The sequence below is a fragment of the Olea europaea genome, chromosome 13 (genome assembly GCF_002742605.1).
Source record: "Olea europaea var. sylvestris chromosome 13, O_europaea_v1, whole genome shotgun sequence".
In the NCBI taxonomy this organism is placed as follows: domain Eukaryota; kingdom Viridiplantae; phylum Streptophyta; class Magnoliopsida; order Lamiales; family Oleaceae; genus Olea; species Olea europaea.
Genome location: NC_036249.1, coordinates 6,791,950 through 6,805,789, shown reverse-complemented (window position 1 = coordinate 6,805,789; position 13,840 = coordinate 6,791,950). Strand labels below are relative to the sequence as shown.

General features: G+C 37.9%; 2 protein-coding genes across 2 annotated transcripts; both read right to left on the bottom strand.

Moving 5' to 3' along the window:
• Positions 1 to 3,168: 3,168 nt before the first annotated feature.
• LOC111408374 lies at positions 3,169 to 4,887 on the bottom strand. Its single transcript, XM_023038141.1, has 2 exons — positions 4,154 to 4,887; positions 3,169 to 4,090 (listed from the first exon to the last, which is right to left on the bottom strand). The coding sequence occupies exons 1-2, from the start codon at positions 4,885 to 4,887 to the stop codon at positions 3,169 to 3,171; spliced, it is 1,656 nt and encodes a 551-aa protein (XP_022893909.1).
• An 8,107-nt stretch (positions 4,888 to 12,994) lies between these two features.
• On the bottom strand, positions 12,995 to 13,499 carry LOC111408373 (transcription factor MYBC1-like). The gene is made up of 2 exons (XM_023038140.1): positions 13,170 to 13,499; positions 12,995 to 13,126 (listed from the first exon to the last, which is right to left on the bottom strand). The coding sequence occupies exons 1-2, from the start codon at positions 13,497 to 13,499 to the stop codon at positions 12,995 to 12,997; spliced, it is 462 nt and encodes a 153-aa protein (XP_022893908.1).
• Between the last annotated feature and the right edge of the window lie 341 nt (positions 13,500 to 13,840).

Sequence of the window (13,840 nt, the reverse complement as noted above, 5' to 3'; positions counted from 1 at the left end):
AGGAAGATGACCGTGCAGAGGAGGGCGACATCCAGGAGGTGAACGGTACATGCGTAATTTTTTCCAACTTCTGTGATTTGGGTTCTATTATCAATCACTTCCCCCCTACTCAAATGATAATTCATATCTTTTATTTGTCCATTTCACCCAATTTACTTTCAACTAGACCCAGGAGAGACCGTCCCCATCCTCTCCAACAACAAGAACGAGGAAGGCTCATCGACCCATAACATCACGGAGGTGGATGGTACGTGCCTATTTTCCTTGAATAATTTGATTCCACGAATATGTGGCATCCTTCACACATAACTATTTCACTAAAATGCGGAAATTGTTTATATGGGCACTGCCACAGAGTTGTCGGCACAGGTGACCGTACTAGAAAAGGGAGGCAATGTGGGCAGCACAAACAGGCGGCGATCGACTCATGTTCGACGTCCTGACCACCTACCCGGACTCCATACACGAGGGGAAGGGCAAAGAGAGTAAAGAAATAAGTGAGTTCAAGTTGTTTGGTAAGGTGTGTTGTAGGAGTAGATACGTTGTTCGTAACGAGGACATGCTTTTAATTTGGTTTGTTTTATGGACGGATACATTTGCTCAGCCATATGCTACACGTTAAACTGTCTTATGTAGAGTACATATCGTTTTGCGATAATAAATGTTTAGTGCAAGCATGTGATGGTATTGCCGGTCAATTTTGTGTGTACGCGTTGACGAAATAATGCATGTATTGTTCATAAAATATGCTACACGTTAAACTGTCTTATGTAGAGTATATATCGTTTTGCGATATTAAATGTTTAGTGCAAGCATGTGATGGTATTGTCAGTCTATTTTGTGTGTATACGTTGACAAAATAATGCATGTATTGTTCATGAAATGTGAAACGGTAAATCAACATCACAACTAAAATGAATAGATCGCATGCACGTTTCCTACTCCACGGGTGAGTAAATTTTTTGGTTTTTACGTTGATTGGATGAATAGTTACGAACATTCTCAACTGTGTCATTTCACTGTAGCAGACATCTGATGCAGGTAGGCAGCAAATTCATTCGGAGGGTTGATTTTTTAGTTCATCATGTGCGTTCATCGTGGTGTGATGACGAATTTTTCCAGAATGATGAAGAGTACAAACAAAATGAAGGATGAGGCTAAATCAACAAGTGTTGTGATTAGCACCAAAAAACAACCAAAGGGATCCAAACTTGAGTTCATGCCTGAAGGTGCAACCGTGGAGACTATTGCTCCTATTCCATATGATGTGGTTAATGATCTCAAGGAGGTAATGAGATTACTTAAATTCCATATTGGGATATGGTTAAGTGGAACGGACATTGAGACATGACATTTGTTTGTACCCTAATTAAATTGATGTTCATACTACTTGGTGAAGTAGCATGTATTTTGTACTTTAATTTCATTGGAGTTGAAGGTGTTATACCTATACAAATGAATCATGGTATGTCATGATTTTGTGTGTAATGGAGTGTGGTCGAAGGATTAAGGACAATGATTATTGTCAAATTCGCATTACCGTATTATGAATAATTAGTTGTTATCTTTGCTACGTTGACCCCAACATTACAACCGGTGTATGTTTATTTAAACATACGTTTTAGTATAAATTAACTTGTTCGTACAAATTAAAGTTTATTGAAAAATGGCATGTTGTGTCACCCAATGTTCATCTTCATTGGCAGGGACATTAATTTTATCAATTTTTAATGCAATTCATATGATTTAGAATTTAAAAACTGTATTCAATTATGATTAAGGACTACAAAAATTCAGTAAAGTAATTTAACTTCCAAATTGATTGTCAATCTAGCTACAGGAATGTGGCCATCAGGTCTTGCACATGGGTACAATTTACAATTCTCACCATTTATGGACTACATTAAAGTACACTTACACCCTTATCCATCACACTAAACCATCACACCAGTGGTCAATCAAGTGTTAAGTAGAAATGAAATGGTGATTGATTTTTAAAAGAAATGAAATGGTGGTTGGTTGTTAAATTGCTTTAAATGTCCTCAAATACCTCCAGTATAAAGCATGGCTTGCACTCTTCAAGTGGATATATGAGACTCTTTGTGAGGCATCTTGTAGCAGGAACGTATCATAATATTTGAAGTATGTTTCTTCATATGAAAATAATGGCATCGTCCACGGGAAGCAATTCACCACTGACAGTTGAGGATTCTTTGCCGACACCCGGTTCAACCCTACTATGTCCCATCGTAATTTCTTCGGACGATGAGGAAGTGAGTTCGAATGGTGGTAGAAGAACCATCACTGTCGTTCCCTTTCCGAACCTGGACAAAGTTACAAGTGATGCAGGTGAGTCTCCGAGAAATGTGCTTGAATGGGTCGTCCCATTTATGGATGCAGACGAAGTTGAACGTCACAAGGATGAGGGGTAGGGTCGCGTTCCATCGCCCGAGGTAATTGTCATCAGCTCGGATGGTGACGGCGGGGAAGAAGGTTCAAGTGTTAGCTCCGATTGAAGAGTCTGTCTTCGTTGCGTGTGTGGGTTTTTACGTATGTATGTATAGTGCTTTTTTGTAAGGGATGTATTTTGTTACGTATGTACCAATTCTGTAGCATGTAGGAAACTCCCGTTGGCAAGTTATGTGTATTTTGTATTTTGTTAAGCGGAGTGTCGAACAACTGTCGAGAATGACATGCACCATCTGTCGGGAACGACAGATGAACTGTCGGGGTTTACTGGCAAATTTTCTGTGTATGTAGTATGCATATTCATATGACATGTATTTTGGGTAAACGAACACAACATCATGTGTACATTCAACGTACTTTGTGAACAACGCGGATAGTGTTATGCGCTAAAAGTGATGTGTTCGTAATATGCATTTGAAAGGAAACATGTATAATGGTTGAACGTTTTCGATTTCGTACATTCAATTTACATGTGTCAACAATGGCAACAATGTTATGCACAACAAAATTGTATTTTGGTTCGAGGCTGTTATGCAGTACGTTGTGCCTATTTGCGTACTGTAATTGTGAACATAAGAAAGAGTAGTGTTTATGCGTTAGAGAATGAAAATAGTAATACAATGTTTACATTGTCATATACAAACGACATCGGGAGAACACTTCAGTTACAACTTCAACCACTCACGTGTAAAATGCTGCTTATATTGAACGTGGTACAGTGTGGTTCGAACATATGGTCCGGTTATGACCAAGTCCACCGCAGCGAGTGCATCTCCTGAACCGTGTGGTACACTCGTGTCTGGATCGGTTACGTCGTGTGGGTGGTCTACTTGGAGGATGACTTACACTGGGGGGCATAATAGGAGTATCTATAATTTTGGCTGGAACATTCCAGTCCACTTTACGCAAAACAGGATATATAGCTTCTCCATAGGCACCCTTCCAGTACTCGGATGTGTAATACTGTGAGTAGAGATCGTACAATGACTTACATCTCAAGCAAGCAGCACGAGTTGCGTGAATGCACGGTATACGATTCAGTTGGAACTCATGACAAGTGTACGTGTTTTTGGAGAAGTCTACGATGTCCGTGTCATTGGATATTCCAACTTGTGTTAAGTTATTTGTCAAGCCATGCACTCGCAGCCTAGTACCTACTTTGAACATCGTCCGTAACTCATTCTCCATCGTTGGTGACAGAACGGTACTGCATACGGTTGCACTTGCTCGACGTTCATAAAACCACTTCTGCATAGTATGCCGAATGTGTTCCACTAAGCACGTGATCGGTAACGAACAGGCATGTCTCAACATTGAGTTCAAAGATTCTGCATTGTCGTTGGTCAAAATGTTGTACCATTGGCCAAAAAATAGTACCCGTGACCAAAATGGAAAACCTGCTCGCTCCAAGTACCCGTACGCTCTTGCACTTACCCTACGAAACTGTCTCATAAGTCTTTCAAACTCTTCAGTTCGGTAAGTTGTTGCGGCTCTTTTGAATAGAAATATTGAACTTGCGTTGTTGTACCGTTGGATTAAATTCTTTTCCATATGCCAGACACAGCACCCATGGTGAGCTCGAGGAAATAGGTGGGCAATGGCGTTTTCAATACTATTTTTCCTGTCGGAACCAAACAACAATTCGTCCTAGTCACCTATAAGATCTTTCAAATTTGATAAAAACCACATCCACGATCTATTTGTTTCGGCATCAACGATCCCCCATGCTAACGGATAAATCTGTTTGTTGGCATCTTGGACAGTTGCCAGTAGAAGGGTACCTTTGTATGGATCTTTCAAGTGACTGTCGTCAACACAAATAACTAACCTCAGGTAGTGCAGGTAACCCCGGATGCTTGTACCGAAAGCTAGGAAAAAGTAGTGAAACCTGTTACGAAAATCTACTTCGATGTGTGTTACAGTCCCTGGGTTACTCTCTCCTAGGACGTGACAGTAGGAAGAAAGTTTTTGAAAGCTATCACCTGGTGTACCATGTAGCACATGTAAAGCAGCGACCTTTCCCTTACGTGCTTGATGGTAACTAATTTTTACACCAAACTCACGTTCCTTGTCACGTGCAATAGCGGTAGGATCATACGATCCGTATGTATTATCCAATTTTCCCATAATCTGTTCGGCAATTACGGAACTAGTGGCATGTCGATGTGCATTACGACGATTATCTATGGAATATGTGTGCACATTGTTGAATTTGCGGATCATGAAGATGGCGGTCTGCTTGACACTCGAAGCACGTAACATCCACTTGCAATTATTGTCCGCGCATACAACGGTTAACATTTTTAGGCTTGACCTGCTAACCTGAAATTGAAACTTCTCTCGCAAAGAAAGTAGACGAATGCTAGAGTCCAACTCTTTCTTTGTAAAAAATATTTCCCTTTCGATAAGATTCGACATATTCACAGTGGAAATTCAGTCGCATGTACCCGGACTTTTGGAATGTGATAATGGTTCTTCATCAATGTCAGCAATATTACCAGTATTTGTACCATGTAAGGGATCATCGAACATCTCATCTAATGGTGCAGTCCCAACATCGAAAATTGAAGTATATGCTGCATTATTGTTTGGGACACTGTGCTGATGATTGAGCTCGTTGTCCTGTACGGTTTGGTGATCTTCCGTTGTGGCGAACAATTGTTGGCTGTAATTTGTATTCCTCTCCATTTCAACACTTGGCAGGTCGGTTTCCAAAGTCGTAATGTAGAGGGCAGTTTCCTTATGAACTGATATGTACTAATTTAGGTCTTCATCTTCGAGTATTTCGGCTGGCGGTATATTCCTGTTCGGAACTTTGAACTTCAATTCCATTTTTTTGCTCGGATCGAGAATACCAAGTTTCTCGTTCAACCATAACAATAGCCCCGGTAATGTAATACTTTTGGCACTAAAATGAATGTGATTTTGTCCAAAGTTCTCTTCCATTCGTCATTCACATGAACAAACTTTCCCCCGTGCGATACGATGAATCTGAAATTATTGTTCATACCTGAAATGTTGGGATTGCAACCATAAGAATTATGCGCAATTAAAATGTCGACTACATAATAGTATGGAAGTGACACAATCCAATATTTAAACCTATGCCATACTACAAGGTCAAATGAAGGGTGTCAAGAATTTTCAGCTGTCCAATTCGACAGTTTAGTTATCTATCCCGACCGTTTATAAATGTCGGGTACGACAGTTCAAATGTCGATCCCGATAGTTTCGAAATGTCGAGTTCGACAGTTCAAGTGTCGGAATTGCCGAGAAGCTTCAAATGTGTTTGGTAGCATTAATGCTTATAATCATTTCTCAACTACAACAACTACAACATCACAACGTATTTTCAGAAATAAATGACTGAACACTTCATTAAATATGGAATACTTCACATTTTCCAAAATATTTTTAGTATGTTTTTCCTTCAAAAAAAAAAAAAGACCATGATGATTAATAGTAGTGATTACCATATTGTTTTTAATATTTTAAAAAGAGTAAGCTATTACATAGAAATATAAATAATTCGTAATAACTGACCTTTCAAGATAGATGAAGAAGATGGATGAAGTAATATCTTTTTAAGGAAGAAGAAAATGGATGAAGAAGATGAATGAAATAAGGGTTTGTTTGACAAGAAATTTGTCTTTTAATATTAACTAGGGTTTTGAAGGATTTTATATTCATTTTTTATTAACTAAATTCGTATTTTACAATATAATATTCACATATTCAATGATTATAATATACAAATTAAACAATCAAATCACAACATTAATTGTTTTAAAAAACAATCATGAAAGAGTATTAAATGCTCCAAAAAAGATCAAATTAAGGGTAATTTAGACATTTGACAACAAGAAAGAGACATTTTTGTACAAATTGTGTGCACATCAAAGTTTTTTATGCATTTTTTAAAAAAAGTGACATTTTGGTAAATTCCCCTTTTATATATTTGGCCAAAGTTTGTGTTAGCCCTTTATTGAAATTTCGAGTTGTTAATTTATTGTTGAATAATAAAAGTTAAGAGTTTTTGTATGGGTAATTATGCTCACATCACATAACAGTGTTTATTAACTACATTACATTTTTTAATTTCAACAAAAGTTCCAGATTTTTGCTCATTTTTGGCATTTATGTATCTAACTTTATCGTCTCAATAAGGGCTGAACATGGTCCGATTCGGTTCAGTTCTAACGAGAACCGAACCGACCCGAAATTTTCGAGTATTTAGTAAGTGGAACCGTCGGGTCCAAATTTAATTACGGAACCGTTCGGGTTCGGTTCGGTCCGATTCGGTTCCATTCGGTTTCATATTATAATTAAATTTTTTAATATATACAAAGTTACGTTAATTTAATTAATGATATATTTAATATTAGATCTTACAAAATAACGTAGTTCAATCTTATGTATTTCACGCCTCTCTTTGCTGAATTCTTTATAAATTTGATTATTAGAATCACAGAAAGAGAAAGATAACAAGCTCAAAATAATTAAGAGAGATGTTGTAGAGTTTTAATTCGATTTTTTCGGTAGAAACGACACTACAGTAGAATAACAGATTTGGATAAAATTGAGGTCAATTTGATTAAATCGATTTTGAACTGAATATTAGAAATATGAAAATCATATTTTGTGGTTTAAACTAAATTAACTAGTTAACAAATTTATTAAGAAAAATAAAATAATTTTACTTATTTAAAATAAATTAATTAAAAAATTACGAAAATTCGGTTATTCGGGTCTTGGCCTAGAACCGAGAACCGAACCATACCCGTCGGTTCTTGATTCAAATAACCTTTCGGGTATTTAACTTGAGAAGAATCGTCGAGTTCTGTTCTGTTCGGTTCGGGAGTTTTGTCCAACCCTAGTCTCAATTTCATCTCTTAACATTCAGTTAATTAGCACTTCTTATCTCTTATGATGATTTATGTTCAAATGTTTTGTTAACATGTTTTCAAATGACGAGCAAATATTTATGAACTTCATTTAAAAATATAAGGAATATTCAATAGGAATTGAAACTTGGAATTACAAGAAAACATGTTTTCCTAAGGAAACGTCAGCTTCATAACATATACAGTCAACTCCGATTAATAGTAATACACCAAACTATCTGACGGCGGAGATAACTAACAAAAACCTCCTTGCACAAGCCTCATATTTTGAACTCTTGAATGGAAACACTATAATATACTGAAAAAGAATAAAAATAGCAAACAACAATTTACCAGAGAAACTTGATCTTCTCATTGAAAAAATAAGGGAATTTATTCGTCGGGTAATTGGCACAAAATGTCCCTACCTATCGAGTTGATTGTGGAAAACATTCATACCTTTCATTTTTTGACATTTTTGCCCCTATTTCCACATTTTTTTGCATTGAACGTCAATTTTACCAATTTTTGACATAAAATGACCAAAGTACCCTACTATTTAAACAAAAAAAATTGCAACCATAGACCCAAAATTTTAAAAAGTGCTAATGAGTCCAAATTTGAAAAAAAATGGCCACCTTTCTCACCCCCACTCCACCGTCCCTATGATTAATTTAAAAGTCCCACTAAAACAATACGCTGGTGCTACTGGAGAATTATTTCTACCAACACCACCACCTTTACTCGAAATTCCCTGCATGCGCTTCAAATAGAGCCTGTACAGAAGCAAATGACTAGCAACATTTTCTCTAGTGAGTCCATTCACACTCATGAGCTGTATTATGGTCTTGGGGACTGTTAAGAATTAATATACACCTCAGCATCCAACTCATTCTACAGTCATCAGCTGATTATCCTTGCTATATCAGTTTTCTGTTTCACCAGAATTCTTTCGATTACAATAGATTCCAAACATCCTCCATGAATATAGGAACAAATCACAGCTGTGTATTCTAGAATATTCCTTTGTAATATATAAATAATCTTCCAGCTGAAGCTGATGCATAGATAAGAAATTCACTATTAAATATTCACAGCACTTTTAACTTGGTATCAGAGCAGCAATGGCCAACGCCAACATCAATTCCAACTCTCCACCAACATCAGAATCAAGCACAATGGTGCCTCCAGTGCAGGGAAGCAACCATGTCTCACCATCTGGTGTCTACCTAACTCACATGCTGTCTGTTAAGCTTGACAAGGATAATTTTCTGCTATGGAGCTTTTCTCCCCCCGATTTCGATTTACTTCCATCCTATAACCAGCGCATGCTTTCAATCGATAAACATGATCCTTCCAATTATACGAGGACACAATCTGGAAGGATATATTCTGGGGACAAAGGTGTGTCCTCCAGAATTTATTGGAACCCAAACCACTGGAGATGCATGAATAATAGTGGAGATGAAAAAGAATCCTGAATATGACCAATGGATGTCAACAGATCAGCTACTAATGGGATGGCTCTACTCATGACATAGCTATGAGGGTCATGGGCAGCTGCAACTCCAACAAACTGTGGACTGCAGTGGAAGAGAGCTATGGCATCCAAAACAAATCCAGGATAACATTTCTCACTGGAGAACTTCAAAAATCAAGGAGAGGAACCATGAGCATCGATCAATACCTCAACAAAGTAAAACTTCTGGCAGATAACCTTGAAGTCGCTGGGAAAACTATCCCTCACTCAGATCTGGTCACTCAGGTGTTGGCTGGTTTGGATGAAGAATATACACCAATTGTTGTTCAAATCAATAGTAGAGATTACATCTCTTGGGGAGAACTTCAATCAACACTTATGACCTTTGAGAGTAGATTGGAACATCTCCATACTGTCAAGAATGAGATAGCAGGGATCAATCTTGATCAAACATCAGTCAATTTTACTAAAAGATCAGGCTCCAGCTATTATCACTCTAGATCCTCCAAGCAAGGAAATGGTGGAAGATTCTCAAACTTCAATAATTTCAGAGGAGGAAGAAGAGGTAGAAGCAGAGGTGGAAACTTCAATGATGGTGACAGACCTATATGTCAAGTATGTGGCAAAATTGGACATAAGGCTAACATCTGCAACTTTAGATATGATGAGCAGTACACAGGAACACCACCAAATCAGAGAAATAACTATAGTCATTCACCAATAGCCTTTGTTGCATCTCCAAGTACTGTGAGTGATTCAGCTTGATTGGCAGATACAGGAGCCAGCAACCATGTCACTGCTGAAAAGGGAAACATTGGTTCAATCAATGTGTACACTGGTAAGGACAAAATTATGGTTGGAAATGGAAATAAGTTACACATTTCACACATTGGTAACACTCACACCCCAACTTTAACTGATAAATCACTTGTCCTATATAAATTGCTACATGTTCCTGAGATCAAAAAAAATCTCATCAGTGTTTCACAATTAACAACTGATAATCAAGTTTACATGGAGTTTCACTCTAATTACTGTTTTGTCAAGGACAAGCAAACGAAGGAAGTGATGCTGCAAAGGGAAGCTTAAGGAAGGGTTGTATCAACTGGACTTCCCTCAACAAAACACCAAGTATCACTCTCAAAAGTCAGTTTCCTCAAATAAATTCTGTTGTGTTATCTCCCCTGTTAGTCCTAGTCTAGAGTCCAATCAAGAGTCTTTAAATTCCCAAACCGATGTATGGCACAAGAGACTTGGACACCCATCTAGTCAAGTGGTATCTCAAGTACTCAAAATATGTAACCAAAAGGTGAAGAACAATGAAATCAAATTTTTTTGTGAGGCCTGTCAATTTGGAAAATCTCATCTATTACCATTCTGTCTATCCACTTCACATGCCAAAGCGCCTTTAGAACTCATATACACAGACCTGTGGAGACAAGCACCTATACAATCAACATCAGGTTTTAGATATTACATAAGCTTTCTGGATGATTTCAGTAGGTTTACCTGGACATATCCTCTAAGACAAAAATCTGAAGCGCTAAACGTTTTCACCCAGTTCAGAAAATTAGTTGAACACAAGTTTGGAAGCAAAATAAAAACTCTTCAATCTGACTGGGGAGGAGAGTATAGAAACTTCACAAGCCTTTTAGCACAAACTGGAATTGAATTCAGACACCCTTGTCCCTACACATCAGCTCAAAATGGTAGGATAGAGAGAAAACACAGGCATATAACTGAGACAGGACTTACCCTATTAGCTCAAGCCAAACTACCTCTAAAATATTGGTGGGAATCTTTTCAAACTGCAACTTATCTCATAAACATGATGCCTACACCTACACTCAAAATGCAATCCCCATTCCAAGTTTTGTACAGAAAGGAACCTGATTACAAGGCACTAAAGATTTTTGGATGCACATATTATCCTTGTCTTAGACCATATCAAACACACAAATTCAGTTTTCACTCAACTAAATGTGTCTTTCTTGGCTATAGTGAGTCCCATAAAGGTTACAAATGTCTGAGCTCAACAGGAAAAATATACATCTCAAGACATGTTGTGTTCAATGAATTTGAGTTTCCATTTTGGTCTTTGTTTCCTACTCAAAGTCAACCTAATCCTGGTGTAACTGAAACAGTAGTGTCACACTTTCTCAACTGAACAATTCAAATCCTACTTCAAGCCCTGCTGATACAACTCATCTTGAAGCAACTCATACTATGCATCACTTACTTCCCAGCTTAAGTGACAATCAGCTTGAAAGTATTGATAGTAGTGAGGAGGAAAACAACAATCAAAGGTTAATCAGTAACACAAATGAGGAATGTGTGGAAACAGAAGTTGAACTACCTCAGAAAAATCAAAGATCTGGATCAGATGGTGATGTTGATCACACCAGTAATCGACAACCGGCCAGCTGTGAGCTAAAACAGAGACACAAGCAAAGAGCAGGTAACCAGATACACCATCCTATGATCACTAGAGCAAAGGCTGGAGTGTTCAAACCTAAAGCTTATTTAGGAAAATCAGTTGAATGTGATTATGAACCATCAGAACCCAAAAGTGCAACTAAGGCATTGATGAACAAAGACGGGAAGAAAGCTATGGAGGAAGAGTTCAATGCACTAATGAAAACCAGAACATGGAAACTTGTACCCCCATCACCAGCATACAATATAGTGGGGAACAAGTGGGTTTTCAGAATCAAACACAATTCAGATGGATCAGTTCAGAGGTTCAAGGCAAGGCTGGTGGCCAAAGGATTTCACCAAACTCCTGGAGTTGATTTCTATGAAACTTTCAGTCCAGTTATTAAAGCATCGACCTTAAGGATCATTCTCACATTAGCAGTCTCAAAGGGATGGAAAATTAGGCAAGTTGATATCAATAATGCCTTTCTAAATGGTGAACTCGAAGAGGTAGTATATATGAATCAACCGGAGGGATTCATAGATAAATCAAGACCAACTTATGTGTGTAAACTGGAAAAGGCACTCTACGGACTGAAACAGGCACCTAGAGCTTGGTATGACAAATTGAAAACCACACTAATAAGCTGGAAGTTCAAACAATAGCTGATACATCGCTGCTTTATTTCAAGAATGAAAATCTGATTATTTTTGCACTTATCTATGTGGATGATATAGTGGTCACAGGAAATGACACAGGATTGCTGCAAAGATTCATAGATGAATTGAACAAGAGATTTGTATTAAAGGATATGGGGCAACCGCATCACTTTCTTGAAGTACAGTGGCATGAATCAGGACTTCATCTTACACAAACAAAGTATATTGCTGAGCTGCTTAAAAAATTTGAACTTCAAAATCTGAAACCTTGTCCTACTCCCATTCTTGCTGGTAAAACCATGTCAAAGGCTGATGGAGAAATGATGAAGGACCCCTCAATTTATAGAAGTGCAGTAGGAGGACTGCAATACCTCACACACACCAGGCCTGACATAACTTTTGCTGTGAACAAGTTGAGTCAGTTCTTGCAATCTCCAACATCCACACATTGGCAGGCATTAAATAGGGTATTAAGGTATTTGAAAGGAACTATAAATCAGGGGCTGTGGATACAAAGAAGTGACAGATTAGTGCTGAATGGATACTCCGATGCAGATTGGGCTTCTTGTCCAGATGATAGGAGATCAACAGGAGGCTATTGCATCTACTTGGGAGATAACCTAATAGCCTGGTCATCAAAGAAACAACATGTAGTTGCCAGATCAAGTACCGAGTCAGAATACAGAGCTCTTGCGTTAGCAGCCTCGAAAATTACTTGGATTCAATCACTGTTTAAAGAACTTGAACTACCACAAGTGTCGACTCCAGTTTTATGGTGTGATAACATGAGTGCTGGGGCCTTAGCTGCAAATCCCGTATACCATGCAAGAACAAAGCACATTGAGTTGGACATTCATTTCATCAGAGACAAAGTTCTTGGAAGAGAATTAGAAGTGAGATATGTGCCATCATCTGATCAAGTTGCAGACTTGCTGACTAAAGGTCTCTCACACTCAAGATTTCTCTTCTTAAAGGACAAGCTTGGAGTTACATTGGTACCATCCAGCTTGAAGGGGGGTGTTAAGAATTAATATACACCTCAGCATCCAACTCATTCTACAGTCATCAGTTGATTATCTTTGCTGTATCAATTTTCTGTTTCACCATAATTCTTTCGGTTACAACAGATTCCAAACATCCTCCATGAATATAGGAACAAATCACAGCTGTGTATTCTAGAATATTCCTTTGTAATATATAAATAATCTTCTAGCTGAAGCTGATGCATAGATAAGAAATTCACTATTAAATATTCACAGCACTTTTAACTCAACATTTTTTATTCCCAAATGGGCCACAGCATCCACAAACCTCTTGTGCAGTTGCGGCGTCCACACAAGCTGTGGTCTCTTCAACGTCTGTGCCGATTCATCTCCAGCCCCGGATCCTTTGCCACTACCGCCCTCTGTTCCACTGCCGAAATCAACTGAGTCAAATTCCGTCGATGAGTTAGCAGTAGATTGAGGAAGCTGTGACGACGGTGGAACCGTCGTGGCTGCTATTTGATGTTGGTTTCTAATATCGAAGGCTATAGCTAGATCAGTCGTAATTAGAGATTGGGATAAGGGAAAAAGTTTGAAAAATGAAGTCATTGCGGGATAAGGGAAAAAGTTTGAAAAATGAAGTCATTGCTAGAGAGAAGCAGTGAAGATGAGAGAGAACCTGCCATTTAAGGACAAGTAGATAGAGAAAATATTGTTTTAGTGGGACTTTTAAATTAATCATAGGGGCTGTGTAGTGGGGGGTGAGGAAGGTGACCATTTTTTTTTTCAAATTTAGACTCATTTGTACTTTTTAAAAATTTGGGTCTATGGTTGCAATTTTCTTTTTTTATTTTATTTTGGTTAAATAGGAGGGTATTTTGGTCATTTTATGTCAAAAATTGGTAAAAATGACGTTCAGTGCAAAGAAAGGTGAAAATATGGGTAAAAGT